Here is a 25,934-nt window from a genome sequence, read left to right on the forward strand (position 1 = left end):
ATGCTTTGTTTCAGGGAATTTCCCCTACTTGTACATTTTGAAGATAAATCTTTTGTCACCATATGTCTTTTGCTTTTTATTTAGGTGCTTTATTAGGTGCAATTGCTATTATTTAGCATAGTTAGAGATATACCAATGCTAGAAATGTCTTAGAAAATAGCAAATGCAGGGGAAGTTCATGAATGTTATGACGTGTGCATTTAAGGAGTGGTAAAAGCATGAAGATAGGCTGTACGTTTAGGAGAGAAGTACAGAAAATATGCAGCATATACAGTTCTACGGGGTTAGTCTACAGCAGCTGAGTACTGGAGCTCAGGGGGGTTAATGTACATGCTTGGGGAGGTACAGAGAGGATGATACACATTCAATGGAGGCCGATCACTGAAATTATTCTTTTGAGTTGAGGACTTGGCATAAACCTTAACCTCCCTAGAGGTAACCCCGAGTGTGACTCGAGGTAGAAAAAAAGTTGCTAAAAACAGTAACCCCGAATCACACTCGGGTAGGTAATCCTATGGGAGGTAATAGTAAATCGAGCCCTACCTGATCCGCCGGCGTCCGCGTCCATCGCCACCATCTCCTTCTTCTTCCGGCCGGCTTCTGCATCCGATGAGTCACCGGGGAGTTCCCGGTGACGTCGGTGCGTGTGTACATTGCCGGTGGGGCGGGGCGGAAAATTCAAAATCCATTTGTATTACATTCAATGCAAAATAACTGTATTGAATGCAATACATTGGATTTATATGTGTAAAAGCAGTACATTGTTTTCAAGAACATTTATTTTACAGTAATTTTCATGAAAAACAATGTACCGCTTTTAGACATATAAAACCGGAAAGAAATGAACCGCTAGGGAGGGTAATATTACATATGCATTGAGGAATAGACCTGTACAATTTACAAGAACTAGGGGCTGGGTAGTGAGGTTTTAAGTGTATAATATATTGCTTCAGATGTAGTGGCTTTTTCAGTTTTTGGTGATTTTTTTGCTATCAGTTTACTTCTAGTCCTTGGTAGACAAAGTTCAATCACACTTCTGTATTAGGTAGACTTGAAATATCCTGCAGAATGGTCAGTGAAATGGATATGCAGTTTATTCCCTAAAAATAATTTTTAAATATCCCTCCTAGAAATAGTAGAACAAACAAGCACTGTACACACACAGAGCTTTTCAGCTTTATGTAAAGTGGGGATAAGTTGGAGGTACCCTACTGCATTCTCTACCTTGGGAAATGACAGCTAGGAGCACAAGATTGCATCACCATGAAGTTGGACTTTGAAAGTTCAAGAGGAGATAACTTGAGGATGAGGTTTCTGCTCACTCTTTTCTTGAACTGATAGCATTTTAGGTTCTGAACAAATTTTACTGCTCCAATAAGCAGTATTTTTTTCTGACATTGGCATTTATGGAATGTGGGAAGTTCTACAGTAGTAAATTTACAGGAGACATGCTTTTCATTTAGATGACCATCCCGCAACTTTGTTTCTAAAATCCTTTTCTGTTACAAAAATTTTTTATTGGGTTTTACAAGGTTACAAGGTTTAACAATAAAATGATACAATGTTACAATAAAAATGAGGTAACCTGAAACGATATAATTTAAGTTATAACCTAAAAGAAAATCCTTTTCTGTACATGAAATAATAACACTGGGGAACAACTTTGAACAAATGTTTGTTGACTTCAATTTTTAAGCTTATTTACACTAAAATAGGTATGCTGATTCTGAAAGTTAAGTTACTTAGCTTTTATCACGACAGATTTTTTTCTCCACCACTTATATTTCAATAAACAGTACATTCAAGTTATTATTTTATTATTTTTTCATTGTATGTAAAATTTGTATGTTTTTTGACAAAAACGGAGATGAAAAAACTTGATGTGATCCCAAAAAACTGGGGTAATATCTGGATTCACCACCCAAACATTATGTAGTAAACAAGTGTAAGATCTAACTCAACAAAAAATGTGTTCCTCAATGTAATGTTAGGAGCATGTGGTACTGTCTTCAGCGGAGGGACTAGAATGTAGTATTGCTAATTATGTTGGTTTTGTCCAGGCAGCGTATCTAATAGCATATAGTCCCTATAAATAACACATAAATATTAGGGAAAACCCATCAGTGGTATGCTACATGCCCATTTATTAATGGAGAAAAATTGGTCTTAATAATTGCTAATAGCTTAAGAAAAATACATTAATGGCAAGGTTGCTCAAAATGACTGCAACACTCTAATCATTGTACTATCAAAGTTTTGATTGACTATTATGTAATAAACCCACAATTTTTATTAGCGGATCCATTGAGTATTTATCAACTTCAAAAAGAGATAAGTAGACCCACCCTTTGGTTAATCTTACCCTGTCTTAAGCTACGTACACACGGCAGATTTTTATCGCCTGATAATCGGCATCGGCCAAATATCGGGCGAAAATCTGCCGTGTGTACAGTCGGTGTCGTCCATCGTCCGAATGACCGTCCTGCGGATCCACGGACGATGGACGACAACCGATCCTAATGAAAGGGAAGGGGGAGAGCGCGCAGCAGGGTGCCGCTCCGTCGCTCTCCCCCTCCCCTCTCCATAGAGCATGAACGGTGCTGTATGTACAGCACCGTTCATGCATCGTGCAGTCCTTTGTCGTTGGAAAGGATCGTGAAAGATCCTTTCCAACGACAAAAATTGCAAGTGTGTACGGAGCTTTAGTGCCATGCAGAGTAGCCCTTCACATAGTGCAGCCAGTATATTTAAATGGTGATCTTGGCCAACCAACCTGTCCATTACCTGCCTCTCGGCATATTAAGGCAGTGCCAGCTTACAGCATCCCACCTGGAGTCCCCAGTCGCTCTGACATCATCATCCTAGGACTGGATGGAAGATCTGCTTCAACCAAGTGGGGCATGTGTAGCGCAAACAAGTGGGGCACGTGTAGCGCAAACAAGTCTTGATGGATGGACAGAATACATCCGCCCATCAGACAAATCCTCCATGCTCACCCGATAAGTGCCTAACTTTAATTATACAATAAGCTTTTTTTTTTTTATTAGAATTTTTTGACTGTAGCATCTTTATGTAAGTCTCAATCTTAGGTCCTTAGAAGCTACTTCAAAATCAGTCTTACTAGAGCAAATCCTGCTTGATCTCAAATATTCAGAGTATGGAATACTATTTTTTAGTGTAGTAGGATGTGCACTATTCGGCAATAAAATTGTGTTTCTTGTTGTTTTTTGCGGTACTGTTTAGAAGCTAACATACTGTTTGTATTTATCTCAGTTTAAATATCAAAAAAAGAAATCACTGATGTATTTACGTCCATTGTAAATTTCAAATTGTATTCATTCTGTTGCAAAATTCAATGATTTCAACATTCCTGTGCAGATGAGAAATACATTGTTGATGTACCTTCGCCACAAAAAAAGGTTCTGGACGAATCGATAAGGATTCATCTGCAAACAAGTCTCTCTCCTATCCCCTTAGGTTTACTAATTTAAATTGTGTTATCTTAATACTTGCTCTATTATTGAGTATTCATTGTATGATTTATTATATTACTTCAATCATGTTTGGAATCTTGGATCTTGCTCTTTGTTTACTGAGGAATGCAAAACGCATTGAAAATGTCTTTGAGACCAGAAAACCATTATATTATTCACAATTAGGTGTGATGCTTTTATTAAAGTGATGGTTTGAAACATGTTTTTAACTTTGTAATGAAATAAAGATTTGCTGGCATTTTAATTATGAGATATGTGTGATAAAAGATGCCTAAAAAGTTCCATTTCTTTTTGTTGTTGTATGAGATATGTCTTGGATTTTTGGGATGTGGCATCATTTAAAAATTTAAGGATGAGTTGGAAAGCTTTATGTGACTTCATTTACGTTTGTTACATTTATGTTTTGTTTTTTTTTACTGGCAACCAAAATTATGAGAAAGCAAGAGAGAAAGTGAGCAAGTAAATAAGAAAGTGATCAAGAAATAAAGTCTGTGTCCCTTTTTAGTGAATACAGTACAAAGTAAATCACTAAGATATGAGATATGTCCTGTCCGCTAATTTTTTATGTTTTGTCAAGAATGCAGTCGTAGTTAGTTGGAAATGCTGCAGGTGTGTTTTATTATGCTAGCACTTTTCACTTGGAAGTCCTGGGTTTGTTTGGTTTTGTTTGGGTCACTTACCAGCAGGAGTCACAGACCTATACATTGTATACATATGTGGTTCTCATTAAAAGATTTGTAGAAGCATAGGTTAGGAATGTTTTAATGTATAATGTTCATAAATATATTGTAAAGTCTATTCAGTGTCTGTTTATTCATTGTATGAAAGTGTTGCTACTAATGGCACACTTTAATATGGCTGTAATCTGTACCAGACAACTTTATAAGTATTACCCTGAGGATTTGAATTTGCCTTTTTACATCAGAAATAACTTTTTTTGTTTAAAAATTGGTCCACATTTTGTAGGTGTTTTTTTTGCTTTCTTTCTACACAATAACGGATGCATTAGTAATTTGTAATCATAAAACATAAATATCCTCAACAAGCAATCACTGTGGATCTTTGGGTAAAAGAAAAGACAATCAAACCTCAACCAATGCATGCCACTCAAAAACTCTGCATTAAGGTTCATAGCAAAGCATACTTGCCAGTAATGGCACATTCTTACCTTTTTGTAGGTACCTGCCTCCCCCCCAAGCTGCTATCTTTGCTGTCCTTGGCAATCCTCTTTGGCCATTGGATGCCACTGATGATGTAACTCTTGCCTATGTGCAGGCTGTCCCCTGAAACAAAAGGCAAGAGATCTTTTAAGTCTCATCTGCAAAAAATATTCTACCCTCTGATTTTTTTATGAACTTATTTCATAAGGCCTGTGGACTTGTTTTAGCCTCCCCGCCTCCGATTAGTATAGTAACCTTTTTTTAATGCAGATTACCTTAGATTGCACTAATGGACTTAGCTTGGTATGAGTGGTATTCCTGAGTGTGGCTTGGGGTTCATTTTCAGTACCAAAAAAGCCACACTTGGGGTGGAATTGTAAGGGCTTAATTGGTCATCAGTCGGCGATGCCCGCCCGGCATCGGTGTCCCCTAACCTCGCATCCCCGGCACGATGGACGTGTAGGCGTACGGCTGAAGTGGGCTGGGCTGGCAGGAAATTTAAAATAACAATATACCGCTGTGACATTTAAAAATACTGATAAAATCAAACCGCCAGGGAGGGTAAAAACGATAAACAATTTGTTTTCTGAGGGACCATAAATTGGCTATTCCTTTTTCTTGTTCTATGAGGTCATGTATAATTATAAGTAACTAAGAATATTTTTCTTTTGGTAATAATAACTCATTATGGTACATTTTCTGCATAGGCCCAGCACAAACAGAATAATATTGTGTTCCCGGAGTTCATTACATTTTTTTTCCGGGAGAGCTCATGACAGTTGGAATCGCTGCAGTGTGCTGATTACTGAACTATGAAAGTTCAATTTGCCCTCCTAGTAATTACAGATTTCCTTCCAGATTTTCCCAATTGGTTGCTATGGCAACCATGTAATGGATCATCCGAAAAGCTGTCACAGTGATTTAAAAGTATTTGAGCTTTTCCAGCACATTGTGACATTCCCACCCACTAATCTTTGGTGTTACCATGACAACTAGGTAAAATAAAATAAAATCTTCCATCCATAACATACAGTATGCATGCACAATTTACATGTATCATGTTCTGGGTAGAATAAGGTTTAATAATCCAATGTACTCCACTAAACAAAACCATTTAATATGGACACTGCAGGTTTGAATCATCATTATTTTACAATGATGGAAAATCGTTAAGTGTAACCAAGTGACCAGAGCCAAAGGAGGCAAATGTCTCCTTCACAGTACGCTGTGTAATGGGGTACATATTGAGATATACAGTATTGCAAAATTTTTCCTACTTTGTATTTAACCTGCCTTGCTTGTATGCCAATTAAAGGGATCTGCAAAATATGTTGATTAAAGCAACCTACTTTTTATATAAGTTTTATACACTATCAATATAAACTGGATAAAATATAGTAAATGATGTGTACTTATAATCTACTGTAAGGGTGCCCAACCTACGGCCCGCGGGCCACATCCAGCCTGCTCGTTCCTTCTCTGGTCTCTCTGCATATTGTCTAGTGAGGAATGGGGCGCGCACATCTTTTATGTTCTCCATAAGATCGTTCCACCAGTAGAGGGAGCTTCCTGAGCATGCTCAGTGTTAGCTCCCCCGAGAGTGGGTGTGTACTAATGATGCCACCAATCAGCTGTGTCTGCTACCCGCCCACCTTGTACTGTGAGATAATCCCACCCCTCATGCAGCATGAGAGCTGTGTCCATGCATCTGTCATTATCCCCAATGTGTAAGCCTTCAAATTTCCTACTCTGATTATCATAGAAATTTTCAGGGTACACAGGGGACCCTGAGAGCTGTTATTAAACAAAATTTCAGCCCCCTAAACAGAACAAGTTGCCAGAGATAGGGTCTCAAACATAAAATCCTAATAACAATGAGGAACTTTCACATTAAGGGGGGCTATTGAGTTTGCATGTTAGGGACCCTGGGGGTCACTTCCATGGCAACGAACAGTAGGGTACTGCCAATTTGCTCTGTGATGTGGGGCCCCAAATATACTTGCTTGTACACAAAACTTCAAGGCTGTGTTCAGTCTGGCGGTGAGGTTGCTGTGTGGTTCCTTATGCCTGCCTAGGGGGAAATGCTCAGTACCGCTCACTACCGCCTGGAGTCAAACCTGCAGATGCTGCAGTGGGAGGTCTGAGCGGCTGGTGGGGTGCCTGTTACACATATCTGGCCACTTACCTTCTCAGAACCCCAATTTCTCTGGAAAAGAGGAATGTTGGCAACTGGGATGGGATGCTAGTAGGAAAACCCTTTTGCCCCCCCTCCCTAATAAAACGTTATACCCATCATATAATGCTACCCTGTCACACATAGCCAGTGCTCAACCCAGAAATTTTTTTAAGCCGGGTGGGAAGAAATTGTAGGTGGGTGGCAGCCCCTGTATTGTGACCAAACTCTTTAGGAACCACCCAAAAACAGCCGGGTGGGTGCTGAAAAGTGCCGGGTGGTGCAACCTGCTAAAAGGGCCTGGGGAGAACCCTGCACATAGCTATCCCCTTACTCTCTATGAACCCCAATTTCTCTGTAAGAAAAAGGAAATGTAACTGCAAGTGGGGGAATCTTGTGGCTAACGCGCCCTAAAATTTCACCGCTATGGCACCATCATAAGATACAAAAATACAATAAGATAAAAAACTTTACCTATCATACCGTGCTACCCTGTCACACATAGCTGGCCACTTACCTTCTTTGAACTTTAATTTCATAGGAATGGGGAGATATAGGGACCTGAAGATGTAGCAGGAAGAACATGTACCCCTGTGCTATCTGCCACATGAATTACATTTCTCTGGCAGTATCCATTGGAGAGATTTTGGGGTACGAAGAAGGTTAGCAGCCCCCTATAACTGACAGGACGCATTGTATGGTGCAGTTTCTGCTCTTTGGTACAGTAATGGTGAGCGAGAGCAATATATGATCATCATTAATTATTATCATTAATAAAATGAGCATCAGTGATGAGTGCAATAATTGGACTAGTGAGTGCAGAAATTCTTGATTTGCCATTTCTTTGTTGCATGTACCAGTACAGTAACTAGAAACATTTCATTTTTATTTCATTTTAAATTAAAACTATTCTAGTTTTAAACTTACATCTTTGATGTTTGTTTGCATTGTGGCCCTTGAGTTTTATCTCAATGTCAACAGCGGCCCCCAGATGAAAAAAGGTTGGGCACCACTGATTTACAGTAATACTAGTTAAACCAAACACTGGTGAAAATACATTTTTCAAGATGTTTTTCCATATACTACATAAAAAAATAATGTAATAACTAGTAGAAGCTAATTGAAAGATTGTACGTCCTTTTATTAGGGTTCCAAATATTTTTCCCCAAATTTTGGAAGTATGTTTTTAGTATACAGATGTCCGTGTTTTTCTTAAAATTGAAAGGAAAGTGGAGCAACCTTGCAGTAACTGGGAGATGCAGAAATTTGCAGGCTGCTCAGGAAGCGTACTCATCCTGGATGTGCATCACGTCTGAAGCTTGCTTCATTCACAGCAACTAACAGAGCATTACAGCAGCCAAGTACAGGTCATGATTCATGGTCACCAAAGCAATTGCTGTATTTTATATACATGACAGACTGCTTTCCTGGTTATTATTTCCCTTTTTACTGCAGTGGGTTCAATTCACTAAAAAAGGAAGTAAAAAGTGGAAGTGCTTTCCATAATAACTTACTAAACAAACATGAAATGGCAGGAATATATACTTAATTTTTGTAAACAATCGATTAAAAATATAGCATTAACACATTTTAGGACTAGTGGTGGTTTGATGATTCTAATGTGAGTCAATTCGGAACTTGGAATTTGATGCCCTGTAAGTGTGGATGTACTTTGTGCTGGCTTCTGATGTCTTCAGGAATGAAGAACAATTTACTTTGATTCACAACAGATCGCGGGCTGATCCTCTGAATCCTCTGGTGTGTGCCAAGGACAGCTGATTTTTTTCCTTGCCAATTTGCATGCGTGCTCTGAGCCCTTATTTAACAGATATTAAAGCCACAGAAACTAGCTAAATCTATAAAGAGGTAAGCAAGGACAACCCTATAATGTACAGACTTTATTTAAATAATGCAAAACTCTTCCTCCTTTTTTTTAAAACTATGTTTTAAACCAGAACTTTTATTTTTAACGATCATTTAGGCTAAGTATACTATTTAGGCAGGCTATTTTTTTATATTAAAGATGGTGTGACCAGACAGTGTGTTTGTTTATGTATAGACTTAATATGTGAAAAGATTAACCCAATCCATCCTCGCATATTTATTCTGTGGTGCCGCTTATAAAGTAACTTATAAAGAAAAAATGGAAAAGAGACTGGGGTTAATTTCTCGGCAAAAAGAATTATATTGTGAGCAAATTTGTGGTACATACACTGTGTAATAGTATTTGGTCTTTACCCATTACATTTCATGGGATGATAGACCAGTTTGGCTAGACATAGTAATCCCTATAGCAAGTAAAAGTACAAGCAACATTTCGTATCCCGACACGTTTCGCCGATAGGCTTCATCAGGGGACATATGGAGACCGTTTAGTCAAATGTAAGCTCAAGGGATTATTGGTAGAAAAAACCAAGCAACGGTTTCCTCAAAAAAGATGTTTGATCCAGATTACTCATTCATCTAAAGTAAATAGAAGAACACAGTGCATGTCTGTGTCCTGTAGAGCAGCGGTCCCCAACCTTTTCAGGTCTGCGGATCACTAAAATCACTGCCTCCTGACTGCACATGCGCGGGGAGCCGGGTGTCACTCAAACGGGAGAAACGTCCCCCAGTCTGACATTATAGCATAACCCCGGCCACTCTTCCATCGCAGATCTGAGAATACGATGGTAGAGTGGGCAAGTTATGTTCAGGGACACAGCCCGCCCACTTCCCTGAGCTTAGGAACTGCTCGGGGTACATGGTCCGCGGGTCTGGCCGGTGTGTCCCCCCAGTGGAGTCCTTCTCCTGACCCCGCTCGGGGATACACTGACCAGAGCCGTGGACCCCCAAAATTTTCTCGAAGATAACCGGTTGGCGAGCGCTACTATAGAGCAGAAAAATGAGGTTGTTTTGTACTTTTACATTTTGGTCTATCATCCCATGAAATGTAATGGGTAAAGACCAAATACTATTACACAGTGTATGTACTACAAGTTTGTTAATTACTTTTAAAGTTTGCTCACAATATAATTCTTTTTGCTGCAAAAAAAACCCTCAGTCTCTTCCTGTTTTTCCTTCTATGTAGTAGACTTGGTCAAACCAATTTGTGTGGATATGGCTATGTTAGTTGTGTTAATAGTAATACTTAGGAGTTGAGCCACTGCGTTGGACAAAATAGGCCGCAAATTCTTTTTGTTGGCATAGTAACAAAAACAAAGCGTCTTTCGCTCTGCATAGCCCTGAAGTATAACCATGGAGACTGGCAAATTGTATAATAACGTTGCTTTATTTTCTCTTCCGAGCCATTCTTATTTAATAGCTTTAAAATCCCCCAGATGTGCTAAAAGATTTACATTGAATTTCTGTTTTTGTGTATAACTATAGGTGAAAAAAAAGTAGTTATTTTCTTTTGATATTTTCTTTAAAGTAGCAGAATTTACATTAGAAATGAGCAGAAAATAAAATGCAATAAAAATGCTGCTTGAGATCTCTAACACAAAACAGGTTTCTATGGAACAGTCGGTGTACATGTGCACATTTACTTTTTTGTCACAGAGCGTGATTTTCATAAATGATACTGCATTATGTTTCAGCAGTATTGTTACATTTTACAGAACGCCGGTTTTTCCTCTGTTATGGGTATGTAGGTTTAACATTTTTAAGATTCCAATTCTCTTCCTAGGGGGTCTTTCTGTTGGATGACTGGAGGGGGGCAGAGGGCTGAGATGATGCACCAAGGGATTTGCCTTTTTGTTTTTTAATCCTTGAGGGTCCACAGACCAGAAATGTGTTTAGTGATCATCAACTGAATATGGATTTTGTGACGTTTGACATTGTTTAAAATATGAAGGCATCTGTTCGGATGTTAAAGTCAAACAGGCAGACAATGTAGTAATCCGGACCCCCCCCCCCTTAATAACTTTCACTACACGGTCAAAGTGAAAAAAAAGGCTTAAGAAGATTTTACCTTTCTTCTGGCCAGTGTCATGACCAAACCAGCATTACCAGCATTAAAAAATACCTAATTTCTTCTTGTAAATAACTCTGCAATGCTTTGTACAATTATAGTGTAATTTCAAACACCATTTATAGTATTGTATGTTTGGAGAATGTCATTTTGTGCAAAGAAAAATTATTTGAGTTGAATTAGTTGTGAACGGCTGCTTGGCTTAATGAGGAACTATACGGAACTAAGAGGAACTTAAAAAAAAAACACAAAAACACACCTTCAATCCCGTAGGGCAGTCCATTCCCTCTGGGGGTGTCCTGCATCAGGTCCCACGTCATCTCGGCATGCCCTCGGAGACAGCGCTCGGGGCGCCTCCATCTTCGTCTTCTCTTCCAGGTTCTTCATCGTTTGTCACCCGACCCAGGAGCGAAATCGGATAATGTAGGATAAAATAAAGTATGCCGATCTCACTGCGCATGCATGAGATCTGCAAATTTTTCTCTTTGAGCAAAAAGGCTCATTCGGCGCATGCCCAAGTTGCTTGGGCATGTGCAGAAGGAGCCCCCAAGAGCCTCCCGGGATGCCTGACGTAGGTATTCTGGGAGGCTTTTCGGTCCCATTGATCCTTGACTGCCTAGACGGCCGAGAATTAGGGGGCGGTGCTGCGCCCTTTTTGTTTTAAAAAAAAAAGTGTTGCACCTAAAAAAAAAAGAATTTTTACCCTACATAAAAGGGTTCAGGGGTAAGTGAAAATTCTGAGTATAGGTACGCTTTAAGCGAATTCTCCTTTGATTTTTCCCACTGGAATTCTATTTTTGTGCACCAAAAGCTTTTTGGAACCTAGAGAAGAAAAGTCTGCAGTCTCGTAAATCCTGCAACTTCAATATTTGGCACCCGTCTTTCAATGCTCAATTTTATTTAAAACTCACATCTTCATTATTTGGCATATTTGTTTAGTTGAGTTGAGCAACAGCTGAACCTTTAGTACAGGTGTTTGTATTGACCTGCAGCTTACAGTCTTTACAATTTATACATTTTACATTAATATTGTAACTGTGACCAGCCTAAGGCCATTCAAATATCAAATATCTACATTGTTTTAAACAAAGGACAAAGTTCAGAAAATGAAGGAAGTGCCTAACCCCCCCCCCCCCCCCCGACACACATAGCCCTCTAAATACTCTAAACAGGTGCACACATGGCTCTTCCAATGGCAGCACTACCCCTATTCCTCCGGCATAGACTATAGACAGGAGCAGTGTCCCATCCCATAGTTTTTTGGGTTTTTTTTCCATCAGTGGGTCTGTAAACAACAAATTGCCATTAATTCCCGCAGGTAAATTCGTGCCTACAGGCTACTGCCTTTTTCAGAATTCCCTAAACCTTTTGAGGCACTGTGGAACAATTCATTAATTATTTGCAGCGGAAAAGCTAAAGCCATTGTGTGGTCCAACCTTAACCCCACTTGCCCGTTTCCTCCTTGCTAGCTTTACATCTTGACTTACGGTTACTGTCTTCTTTTGTAATGGTTTACATCTAAAGTTTGTAGAGAAACCTTGTTGAACATACAGGTATCACGTACAGGTGTGTGTGTGTGTGTGTGTTTCTCTTTTCAAACATTGTCTGTGCTATGTACCATTACAATGTACAGTTCCCTGACGATTTGTCAAATCTGAATTCTTCCAACATCATTGTAGATTGAGCCTGCTTTATGTTTCTGACTATCAAGACTATTTAGATTTTCAGTTGAAATATCCATGTATCGCATTTTCTCCCTTGAATACAAAAACCTCCAACCTTTCTACTATTAGCATTTGTGATTGTTTTAGAGATTATCCTGTATGGACCCTTCTTACAGCTGATAAAGATTAATCTCTATTTTTGGAGTGATTTAATTATCTGCTGCTCTTACTACTGTGATATTCTTTGATTTGATTTAGCCTTTTTTATGTTTGTTTTTTAAAACTTGCATTGCAGAGATGTTATTTCATTTTATTACAATTTTTTTATATGAAGCAAGAAAATGTGATTGTTTCTAGGGCGTTTTTTCATGCCTCAGATTCTAATTGTCATAATCCACATAAACTGACAATTTTCTCTGCAGTTGGGGATTGTGATTTTTTTGTCTTGTTTTCTCTTCTGTATTCTGTGACAACTACGTTTTGAGAAAAATCATAATCACTGGCTAACTAAATAATTGCTAATGTGCAAAAAAAACATCATAAGTATTTGGACACCTTTAGAGTTCACATATATTACAATCAGGCTGCTTCATTTTATTCAGAAAGAATTGAAGCAGAAAACTTAGGGGACAAACAAATAACAAAGTTTTTCAAGGATTGGTATATTTTTATTGATAAAGTGTTGGATGATTCAGAAAAACTGCACGTTTATGATCGTTTTAAATATTCCATGTGGGTCATAGAGAATAGATGAAAATAAAACCAGAGACATAGGCAAGTTTCTGATGGTTTTTTTTTTCTTTTGCTTCCTAAGCTACGTACACACATCCAACGGTTCTCGTCTAAAAATTGGCTCAGAGCCGATATCGGGTGAGAATCTGGCGTATGCACAGCGCCAGTCATCTATTGTCCTGGCAGATCCATGGACGACTAACGATCCTAATGCAAGGAAAGGGAGAGAATGCGCAGAGTGGTGCCGCTCCATCGCTCTCCCCCTCCCCTCTGCATAGAGCAGAATGGCGCTGTATGTACAGCACTCGTTCATGCATCGTGCAATAATAGTCGTTGGAAAGGATTGTGAAAGATCCTTTCCAATGACTATTATTGCACGTGTGTATGCAGCTTTAATGTTAGTAAATATTGGGTACGCACTGATTGCTGTATGACATATTTTCAGAATATGTTGTATAAATATTTTAAATGTGTAAGAAACTGTTGTCAGACAATGTATACAATACAGCTTTGCTTTCCATCTGTGAACAGCTATGGATTAATGCCACTCATTGTTCAATTAGCCTTCCAAGCTGACCCTCATTGCTGCCCATTCCAATATCGGTACAGTGTGTGGTGCCAGCGCCCAGAATATCTGTGACATCGGGCAGACATGCGAAGGCCAGGCCACTGTTTGCAATTGACAGCCTTTTGGGCTGCTGCATTGCCTTTGTGTTGATTGAATATTGAAAAATATTCTTCAAATGTTTTCAGATCTTCTTTAAATGGGTAATTATTTTATGCCAAAATAAGAGGACATGTTCCCTAAATGATAGAAACTAAACAAATTTGTACCCCAGATCAAATGTTCCACAAGCAATCTCACCTTTTGTTCTGGGGACAGCTTTAAAATTTTGGATTTCCCCTAATTTGTCTCGGGACAAATAGCAGGTTAAATCTTCCTAATAGGGACAAAAATTAAAATAACGAATACAATTTGACTGAGCGTTTATAATTGATACCAGTCTTAGTGAACCAGAGGCATTAAAACTATAAATCTAGTTGATAATTAAACAGTATTTCATCAAGTTAGCAAAAATGTGTTTTATTGTGTGTTCTCTGCCTTCAGAATGACCTTGTATAGCATGAACCATGCCAGAGAAAACACATCAGTATTTCCCAACCAATGTTCCTCCAGAGGTTGCTAGGGGTTCCTTGAGCAGTGGGCAATTCATTCCCCTCAGGTCAGTTCACCTGACACCAATGGGCTTTTTGGCTATCTGTAGGGGTGACACTGTGGCCAGCAATGTAAGAAGCATGCTTCTAGTGGCCACCACACTAATGTACTGTGAGTTGTGGATATATTAATTATAGTAAAGTTTCCCTGAAAAACTAAGTTTTTTTTTTTTTTTCAAGGGTTCCCCATTTTTTTTTAAAGATAGGGAAACAATGCTTTAGGTGGGAAGTCTTAGTGTTAAAATATTTTGTTTTATTTTTTATATATAGAAATCAATGTTAATTTTTTAAAATGTAAATGGTTTACAAGATATGAAAAATATATGAACTATTGTTAAAAAGAACACATCCCCGTGGTGAAGCATAGTGGTGGCAATATCATCAGTATGCTTTGGGGTTGCTGTTTTTCATCTGGAACTGGGGCTTTAGTCAAGGGGAGGGCATTTTGAACAGTTCCAAATACTGGGCACTTTTGGCCCAAACCTTTCAGACTTCTGCTGAAAAAATGAAGAGGAATTTCACCTTTCCACATGAAAATGACCCTAGACCGGGGGTGCCCAACAGGTGGATCGCAACCTACCGGTAGATCGCAGAGGCAACGCGAGTAGATTGCGGAACCCTGCCTTTCAAAATAAACTCTACCGCGCACAGGAGTTAATAAGTCCAAGTTTTTATTGTTGGTGGATCATTTTTATAGTAGGCCGCAAGCCAAAAAAGCATGGGCACCCCAGCCCTAGACATACATCCAAATCAACAAAACAATGGCTTTACCACATGAAAATTTAGGTTTTTAATTAAAGTTAAAGTTTTAGAATGGCACTGGCAGAGCCCAGACCTAACTCCAATAGAATATCTGTGGGGTTACCTGAAGAGGGCTGTGCACCTGAGATATCCTTGTAATCTGATTGCAGCCATTACATAACTATGTGAAGTATATTGGATCAGCAGAATATACTCCAGCCTTATGCTTTCACCATACAGGAGAATAGAATTAATCTAATAACTGGTACACTAAATAAAAGCCTTTTTACATTAAAAATACATTTAAAACAGTAAAATGCAGTCTGCTTATCACTTCATAGCTTCCTTCACCTTTACAATCATCATATTTTACTATCCTAAACATTTACTTGTGGGGAAAAAAAAGTTGGCGTATTATTACCTTATCATCACTCACTGTGCCAAGGCAAGTCTGATGTCACAATCGATCAGTAATTTGAGATTTGCTTGAAGAAGCTTTTCCACTGGGATTTAGTGTCGTCTTGTGATACTGGAAGTGCTCATTTTACCCCAGGAAACTAATTTGAAGAATAAGGACATTGCGCCCTGTCAAACACAAAAGGAGGGTTCGATAAGCAAGTATTTTTTTTTCCTTACGGTTATATTTTGGGCCTCATAAAGTATGATGATTTTAACTAGGGCGGGGGGGGGTCTTGATCTGGTTATACTGCAAATCTGGCAATTTCACTTTTACAATATTTTCACAATATTTTTGCAGTAGTAATATTTTTTGTAAACAATTTACTGAAATGCATGGAATCAATGAGAAGGTATAATGATATTATTGCATTATAATTTTAATTACAAAGAACTGTTACAGAAGTTTATTTCAGCAATCATTCATCTATACAATCATCAATAAGGTAGAGGGAACTTTACTATAGTCAGTGTTTGTAGAGTACATCAAATAGACAGTCATTTTAAATTTAAATGATCATAATTTTAAAAATATTAGAAAACTTGTGACTGATGTGCAAATTCTTATTGGTGGTTTTTACATACTTGGCATGCTTTATAGTGGCACCTGGGAACACTCTTTTGGTTGATGTCCCTGGGTGCATTTTTACCATGAGCACCATTTCCTTAATTTTCACAAGTTTTCACAATGTTCTAGTTTAGCTGGAAATCTAGTTTTTTCTCTATAAAATAAATATGTATTGTATGTAATATATATAATAATATGTATGTGTATAATATAAAAGAAAGACCTGGATGTTTGTTAGAATACATCCAGTACTTAGTAAAACTTTCTTCTTGCCATGCTCATTTATGTTTATTCTGGAATGCAATATTTTTTGTCTATAATGCAAAATGTATCTATTTTTTTTAGTACAGGAAGCATAAGGTCTGCAATTTACAAGCCGTCTGTGAATCAAGTCAATGAAAATGGCATCAATGTTGCTCACTAGACATATGACACAGACCCTGCAGCTACACTCCAGATTACTTGTACCATGTAAGTACAACTTCTTTTTAAAATTCTTATTTTGGTCAAAGTGAATTTTTATTTGAAGTATCACTGTAAACCTAAAGATGATTGTATGAAACTGGTACATTATAAATAAAAAGAGATAAAAAGTTTGTGTCGGCACTCTGAAGATGCCAATATAATGACCTGTATTCAGTTATTGTATGTAAATACAAAAAGAAAAGTTTTCTTTCAATTTATTTAAACAAAATCTCTGGCCACAGGATCCAAAAATACATTTTTATCTGGTTAGTGATCATAGATAAAAGCGGCTAAAATGGCATGGAAGTCTTTGTTTTCCTGTAAAAAGAACGTTTGTCCCCACCTTTGATCTGCTCTGAATCTCTTTCATAGTAGTTACATAGTAAATCAGGTTTTCTTGTACCCATTCTCCTGTAAAGTAGCGTTTAGATATTTTGCATGCTTTTGCATTAATAGGGGACTTTGTATTCTTATCAAACTGGTGAACTTTGGTATATACTGTAATTAAACTTTATTAGCAGTGATACTTTAATATTTCCCAACAGAGAACTCCTTGGGTAAGCGTTACATAATATACTGTATTTTGTAATATAGTGCTACATCCACTAAAAACCCTATCAGCTAAACCCATACTGATATATAACAATATAAAGTGTAGCAAAAAATGTAACGTACATATATTTACTTCTCAAAATAAAGAAATATATTTTAACTAACCTCATATCACAGAAAACCTCTGATTGGAGCCTTAACTTAATGATTAAGACTGAATTGCATATGGTGGTGGATTTCATGGGTTTTGAGAAGAATACTAAGATCAGGTTCTCAGGATAATTTTCAGGAAGCTACATACAATACCATTGCGGTCATCCTCCCAGTAGGTCATCCCCCCATAGTTCCACAGTAAACCAGGTTGAAAAAAAACATAGGTCCATCAAGTTCAACGACTAGGGAAATGAACATATCACAGATACCTATGGCTATAGTTGATCAGGGTAAAACAATTACTTCCCGATTCCATGAGGCAATCAGATGTTCCCTGGATCAACAGTGAAGAATACTAACGGGCCCTGATTTATTAAAGCTCTCCAAGGCTGGAAAGAATCCCTAGCTTCACAGATAAAAGAATCTCCTGCCTTGGAAAGCTTTAATAAGTCAGGGCCAGTGTGTAGGGAAGTGTGCGTCACATTTTAGCAATACAGAATTTCTCTTTTTGTGGTTGCATGATTCATGGCTGCATTTATCCAGGATGTACTTGGTAAGATATTAATATAAGTAGAACCTATTTAGGCAAATGCAGATAACATTTAACACACTGTAACCAATAATGATTCTACTGTCTGACAGCTGCCTACATGAACTAGATCAAAGATAAAAAATGATCATGGTTATGGTTTTAAGTAGCAAAGTTTAATGAAGCAATGTTCTTCTTTATTCAGAAATAGCTCTGTTAAATCTCTGGGTAAGCACATTTAATTCATTCCTTGATTTGCTGTGTGTGATTTATTTGAAGTGAATATTACAAGCTGTACTTTAAATTCCATTTTTTAAACCTATGAAATAAATAGGGCAAAGCATTCCTTGGTGTAACATGCTGGATGGAACAGACCACTCTAAAGAGTGATTTCAATTGGTCTGTGAGAAATACAAGGCTGACCTTATTCCAGAATTTTGTTTCCTGACTGTAATGTTGACCTGATTTTTTTGAGTCACAGGCAATAAAGCCAATTCAGGTGGTGAAGGCCTGAAAATATGTAAAATGGTCTGCAGACAGCTTTCATTACCCTGATTTACTAAAGAAGTAAAACGAGTTTACTTTTTTAAAGGTAAACAGACATAAAGAGAATCATTGAGTTGTTGTAATATCACCAACACAATTAGATCATCTGTGTTGACCCTAAAATGGTATACCTCCTTCTTGGTCAGCAACGCGGATACACCAAGTATCCCTGTTATCTGTGCATGTGGGACAGCAGAGCTCATGAGAGGCATTGGGTGGAAAGGAATTGGCTTCCAAGATCTGCCCTAAAACCAGGTGATCCAAACATTCTACATCAGCCATGATAGAAAGAATATTATATTCCCGCCTCTGCACATGAAACTGGGTCTGATGAAGCAGTTTGTTAAAGCTTTGCCAACTGAAGGAGACTGTTTGAAGTACCACATTTTGGCATTTCCTAGCCTGTCATTTGAAAAAATAAAGGCCGGTGTGTTTGATGGTCCACAGATTCGGCAGCTCAGATAAACATTAGATAAACATTTTATCAGGACAATATAAGAAGTAGAGAGGAATCCTTGGTTATCATTCAAAGCCATTGTCAAGGAGAAGCAAATAATTACACAGAAATCGTCCAGAAACTCTTGGAGCTACAAAATACTTGGTTGCAATATGAGCATCAAGGTGCATTTTCCACATAGCCATCTTTCTAACTTCCTGGAAAACCTTGGTGCAGTCAGTGATGAGCAAGGTGAATGATTCCCCCAAGATCTGAAGGTCATGGAAGGATGGTATCAGGGTAGATGGGATACATATGATGGCTGACTATTGTTGGAGCATCCGGCGGGATTGTCCTAACACTGAACACTCCAGGAAAAGCTATAAGCGTAATTTTTTTACCTTAACCGATTACCCAATTTACTTTAAATGTTTTACTGTAAAAAAATGTCAGAGTAACAATAAATCCTTTGTATGAACAGAATGAAACAGAAATTTAAATAAACTGTACATTCAAGTTATTATTTCATTATTTTTTAATTGTATGTAAAATTTGTATGTTTTTTGACAAAAATGGAGTGTACCCTGTATCGTAAAAACTAGTTGTGATAGAATAAAACGGGGGTCATTTTTGGATTCACCACTCAAAAATTAGTAAAAAACAAGTGTAAGATCTAACCTAACAAAAAATGTGTTCCCCAGTGTAATAAATAAAGGTGCTGTTTGTCTTGCTTACATACATTGAAGCAGATGTAGTTAATAATTTTTCCAATGTTTTTAGATAAAATTATAGTGTTCATTTTAAACTAGGTATTCTTGAATCCTAAAGACATATGTTATATACAATAGATTATTTTTTGGTTGATTATTACAACCGTCAAGATCAGTCAAGTGTTAAATGCAAATCCTTCAGAGATCATTTGTTTCTCTATCATATTGATTTTACATTCAGCACTTTATTACAGTCCCGGTGTCTGTGTGTTGTATAATTAAATGTTATCTTGGTTCTCCAGCAAAACCTGTAGTAATAAATTAAAATGAAAAATAGCTGGGTCAGGGTGGACTAGCCACAAAAGATTATGAGGGCCCCAGACCAAGTGACCCATATGCAAAGATAGGTTATGGGTAAAAACAAGGCAAAGTAGATTAAGCTCAACATCCTGAGAACCTTTTACATTTCAAAAGACTAAAATATTGTTAAAGCAGACACATTAGTTAGAAATATGTGGTTGGAGTGTATTGCACATGATCAGTACCCTACCTTACATATCATTTTTGTTCCTTACAAAGTCTTAATAACAAAAAATGGTGAAATATGAATGGCTTCTGAACATATATATATTATGATGATCTCACGGTATTGTTTTTCTACTGTTACTGTTGTGTTTTGCACATGTGTGTCTTCTTCAGTCTCATGAGTAATTACATTTCAAAAAACACAGATCGCAACCATTAAAGGGCAACTTAAACAGAAATTATTCTTTTTATTATGCTCTCTGTTCATTAACTGTTACAAAGTTCTTCAAAGGTGTTCCTCTGATACTGTATGCCTTTGTCATTGAACCTTTGGTGAATGCCATTTGTTCTGACCTTTTGTGTCGATGACCGATAAGGATTTCTACAAATGTTGAGAAACTCAGGCGTTTCTTTGCAAATAAAATGTTTGACATTTTTTACTTTTCATAGCTGCTACCAGCCATGGATTAACACTAGACTGAGACAACCTTTATACTTAAATTTGTGTGAAACAAGTTAGTTGCAAAATATGTAGCACTGACTGCAACAGTAGGCATTGGTTTGTTGCCATTCCTGGTAGGAACCTGCCCGGCTAGTAATAATATTTCATGGTGCTTTGCTGCTTTAAATTAGGAAACACATTCCTAAGCTACTTCTTTTTTTATTTTTTTTCACATTGATGAATTTTGGTTCACTTAGATGAATTTTGTTTCCAGAAGGAATATGAGTCACTGGGCTAAGTTTCAAAGTCTACTTGTATGGATCCCAAAAATGATTGCCAATAAACCAGCCCCATGTGGAGAGTGAGGTTAGCAGTGCAGTGTGATATCAATCAAAACTCATCTAAGTGATGTAAAAGTTAATCCACAAACAGGCCACTATGTGTGGTTCTACTTACCTGAACTTTATTGGTGATTATCCTTCTTGTGGTTCTCTGGTCTGATGAAGCAGACGGTAATCTGCGAAACGTGTTACTACCATTGTGTACCTTTCACCCATGTATAAAGTTGTACACCACAAATCATTCCTAATCTTGTTTTTATTATGTGTTTTTTTATGCTATAATACTATAATACTTTCAAATGAAAGCAGATGTAGTGTACAAATAGGCTACTGCAGAACCAAAGCAGTAAACCAACACTGAGAGTTTGCATCTGTGTCTCCAACCATGTTATTTATTCTCAAAATTTTATATTTTTTATTCTGTGCTTTTTATTGTTGCTAAGAAATTTTAGGCAAATTCAATTTTTGAATTGATTATACAAAAAGAATTGTAGTACAATTAATGAATAATTCAATGCAGAGGTGTAACTGGAAATCAGGAAAAAATTCAAATGGGGCATCCCAGGTGCCATGGAAAAAGGTTAAATTGGGTATGATTGAATAAAGTCTATAATAAGCAAAAGCTGGTGCATATATAATGTGAAATGATAGGAAAGGTGTATAGTGTATACTAACTGAAAGAAGGTGGGTAATTAGCTGAGTAAAGAGAAAAAATGGAAGATAAGTTACAAGGATTTAGGCAACTGACTGGAACTTTGTAGGGTCTCAGTTTATATACCTAAAAATCTTAAAAATATAACGGTTTCACAACAGTATTTTAGGGTGCACCAATTACGGTCCTAAAACATTAGGTTTTACTCATAATTCCCTAAATGTAGTCTTCAACTCTTTATGCTTATACCCTAAGCCAGGCATGTCCAAAGTCCGGCCCATGGGCCAATTGCGGCCCATGTTCAGATTTCCACTGGCCCGCAGCCTATGTCATAAAATCAATATTATGCAGCCTGCCAGCACTGTAATAAATACACACTTAGAAAAAAGCTTTTTTATATTTCTTTAGAGTTGATCAACCGCCTTGCAATTATCAGGCCGCTACTCGGCAGGTGGCTAGATTGGCATCTGCTCTAATCATTGGTGGGGGCAGAGCTATTGTTGCAAGCTCCATCTAAAAGCTAGCTGCCTTGCATAGCATTGACCCCTAATTGTGCACCCATGCTGTACAGTCTATGCTATCTTTAGGGGTAGATTCTAGAGTCTAGAGTTTCTAGATTCAGATTCTAGAGTTTTTTCTCTCCCTCAAACCTGTTTCATATTTATTTGTAAACTGCAGATACGGAGTCATTAAAACAAACCAGACACATTTCTGGTGTGTAACATACTACTAAGGTTATAGGTAACATTGAATTAAAGCATCTTTTATTTTTTTTTTTCCCTAAGAATTTTTTTTTAGAAAAAAGGGGGAGGACATTCCCCTTTTGTCATTACCGCCACGGCAGTAGGGAAGCTCACAACCTCCTGGGATACATACATTGTTTATTCCAGGAGGTTTCAGGTTGTTCCTTCTGTGCATGCTCAATTTCATTCATGCGCAGAATGAGTTTTTCCCGCAAAACAAAGTTTTTAACTCACGCATGTGCAGTGAGATCAGTATTTTTAACACTTACAGGAGGATACATCACCTGATCTCATGCCTGCGTAGTGTGAGATCAGGTGACGTAAGCAGAAGCAGGAACAAGATGGGAATGTCAAGGTAAGTGCTTTTTGTTTTATAAATGTTCCCCTTTAAAGGCAACATTCTTCCCAATGACCAGCGATGTAGTGTAGGTATCCTTCATACTGACCAACACACATTGATGCAATTGCAAATGCCCGTACAAGTCTTTTTTTCGATTTTTTTCACTTTTAATTCAAGTCTATGGAGGTGGCAAACTGCCCCTTGATAAAACTCAGATCTGAACAAGCCCAAACAAGTCTTTAAAAACATTCCTTTTTTTTAGGTTGTCGATATATCAGTCAAGCTGCTCCCAAAAAGAATGTTGACTTTGAATATGACGGTCCCCTTATGAAGACAGAAGTCCCAGGACCACGATCAAAGGTGAGTAAATTGTTTAAACTTTTAAAATGAATATATAAGGAATTTCTACATATTTTTTTGACTTGTTTAGGACAAAACAAAAGAAGAATAAAAAGGGTTAAAATGTAAATAATGCATAAGAATATTACATGTTTATTATTTCCAGCCATTAGTTATCTTTTTAAGCTGAAGTTAAACATTAGTTGTGCAGACTGTCATGTCCCTCTCTTCTCCTTTTTTTTCCATCATTAATTGCTCTCTGCTGTTAATTTTGTGATTTCTATGCCGTACCAGTTATGTATGACCAAATATCATGATGATTAGCAGCAAATTTTATGATATCTGCTGCACTTTTGTTATTATATATCTGTCTTCTTTTTTCACATATGGATGGCAATTTTTTTTCTGTTATTCTTTGCCCTTAATTTGCAAACTACTAAAAAATTATTGTATATTTTTTACTATGCAAGTCTGTAAAACACACATAGTGTACAACGTTGGTAAAGAATAGAGTACTGAGTAAAACCAATATTGGAGCAGAATCAGGAGTATGAGAATGAGCGTGCTGTCTGCATAACAAGAGCAAACGGAACAAGACACCCCAAGTCCTTACATGGTGCTCAGTCCTTTATGCCTAAACACTGTATAGGAAGGGCACGGATGATGTCACTTCCACTCGTTATCATCATAGACCCAGCCCTCAAATCTAGGGTGCCCCTTAACCTCAGATACGCTGCATTGCACAGTGAAATGCAGTACAGCCTCAATACAGAGTAAAAAAAAAAATGGCGGCATCACTCCATGAGAATGGAGACAAGCATACAAACATACAATAAGAATGGTATTTTTATTATTTTATATTAAAATATTTATAATAATCCAACACAAGCAAATTAGTGAAACATAGACAATATATAACATTAAAAAACTAATAATGTAATTAGTTTTTTTCCCTAGTGGTTGAACTTGATGGACTTATGTCTTTTTTTAACCTAACCTACTATGTAACTATGTAATATACATATAATGAAAAAAACTTTTGTTAAAAGATACTAAAATAAATCATCAAAAAATTGTCCTTTATTTAGGTAACCGGACTTAAACCTAAATCATCATGTAGTTCTGGTGAAAATTATGTTTTTAATGTATAAATCCATCTGACTTCTCTTCTTTCCATAACAGATCCTGGTCTACAAAATCCTGATCTCGTATAATTTTCCGCTTTGGGAGATTATATAGATCAAAATTAGATCCTCTGCATGGATAGTGGGCAACCTTTACCTCACTTCTGAATCTTTTAGGTGGTTGTGCACCATTTACCCTGAGAAAGAACATATCATTTTTCAATTTATGGGTGTGATGGGGATTAGAGGGAAGAGCATTTTAAAAATGAATGGATTGGAACTCACTCGAATAGCTTACTGTGCTCAGGGAAAAATGAGGAACGTTCTTATTAGACACCCAGTTACCTCGTTTCTTTTGGGACTTTGTAATACTCTTAGACCAGTTGACAACCTATCCAGATCTGACTCAATGTGCCTAAATACAATATGCAAAATATTGCTCTTCAGCCTCTCTTCACCTTTTATAATTTTAAGGATTTTCAAAAAACAAACCAGGAATTACGTAACAATCTCAATTAAAAGGAAATTGCTAAAGTTACCAATGTTTCCACCATCAACAGCAAGACTTGAGAATTTTGCTTTGAATGTTGAGATGGTAAAGAGTTCCAGATAATCACCAGTAGAGTCACTAACTCATGTGCAAGCAACAGTTGTATATGAAGCCTAGTTGTATACTTTAGGGCTTCATTCAGTTCCATTAGTTTCTTTTAAAAGGAAAAGGCACCAAAGCTTTCAACTAAGAAAGTCTAATGCCAAGAGGAGACTTTGATCCTATAGAAATTTTGTTTTTTACTTTGATAAACTTGCATGACATTCGTAACCTTGGACACTGCTAAACGTAACATGTATCCATTGCATTGTCTTCTCTTAGAATAATTTCTTTTTTTAAGTGGAGTACAGTAGTATTACCTGTTTAGCAGTGTCCTGCCAGTGGATATTTGCAGAAGAACATGCTCATATTTATTATTGAGTAAAGTCTCTGTATTGCTGAGATGTAATGTAATTTATCAAACTTTTTTAAACCAGAATTGTCTAAATTGTTGACAAATGTTATCTTTTTTCTTTTTAATTTAGGAATTAATTAAACAACTTAACACCATACAGGTAAGAACACTCTACATATATTCTGTGTGTTCATTGCTTTGTAATTTTACCTGATATAAATATGCCAAATAATATAAGTTAAATGGAATTCACCGAGTATTACACATGCCGTTACATTGGTTGTATTTGTAGATTTTTTTTAAATAAAGACATAATTATGAAAATATTTTGTTTTTTGTTTTTTTATGTTCACCGCTGAATTTCATGAAATCCAAAATCCCCAAAAGTAAATGAAAAAGCAAAGGGTTTGACTGCTAGAGAAAAAGCAATCAGAATTGCATTCCTTACTTTGCTCCCTTTTATTGTGGGAAATAAAACCCCATGGACTTTGTAACCCTTCTATCTATAAACTCAAAGGCCATTCAGTGCATTATGATTTAAAAAAAAATGTTCCTGTCTAATCAGGATTACAGTTGAAGTTTAATCTGCTAATTATTTACAGTAATCCACTCTTATCCAAATGCTAATTAATTGCTAAATAAATCTGCATTCTTATTTTTTGGATCCATGGTCCAAAAAGGTGGGGGGGTGCTATTAGGGTACCACACAAAGTTTCCTATATTTAAAAAAAAAAGTAAGCTTTGGTAAAGCCTACATATACAGCTGGAAAGTAGGCAAACTTTGTCTGACTTGCAGCAACTGTTAATATAAAGGTATATGAAAGGTAATCCATCAAACCTGGAATAGATTTCCTAAAAGTCATTAGCTATTAGTTAGTAAATATTTTCAATCCTGGACCTGATTCATTCCAGGTTTGCTGGATCACCCAGCTTCACTA

The 25,934-nt window shown here is 37.1% G+C and overlaps 1 protein-coding gene and 1 long non-coding RNA gene across 4 annotated transcripts in view; one reads left to right on the forward strand and one right to left on the reverse strand.

Annotated features, from left to right (window-relative positions):
• LOC140335904 (uncharacterized) overlaps positions 1-17,435 on the reverse strand; it is a 136,756-nt gene extending 119,321 nt beyond the window's left edge. For all 3 annotated transcript variants that reach the window (XR_011921771.1, XR_011921772.1, XR_011921770.1), the window contains exons 1-3: positions 17,338-17,435; positions 15,553-15,716; positions 4,663-4,777 (exon numbers count right to left, since the gene is read on the reverse strand). This is a non-coding gene — a long non-coding RNA (uncharacterized lncRNA). The remainder of the gene's footprint in view (positions 1-4,662; positions 4,778-15,552; positions 15,717-17,337) is intronic.
• The window catches only part of ABAT (4-aminobutyrate aminotransferase), a gene marked incomplete in the record, with an annotated part of 60,377 nt that overhangs the window by 10,079 nt on the left and 24,364 nt on the right, over positions 1-25,934 (forward strand). The window contains 3 exon segments of the mRNA XM_072418903.1: positions 16,501-16,626; positions 22,852-22,949; positions 25,127-25,156. Of these exon segments, the coding sequence (XP_072275004.1) occupies positions 16,551-16,626; positions 22,852-22,949; positions 25,127-25,156 (204 nt within the window).

The sequence above is a fragment of the Pyxicephalus adspersus genome, chromosome 7, assembly GCF_032062135.1.
Source record: "Pyxicephalus adspersus chromosome 7, UCB_Pads_2.0, whole genome shotgun sequence".
Lineage (NCBI taxonomy): Eukaryota > Metazoa > Chordata > Amphibia > Anura > Pyxicephalidae > Pyxicephalus > Pyxicephalus adspersus.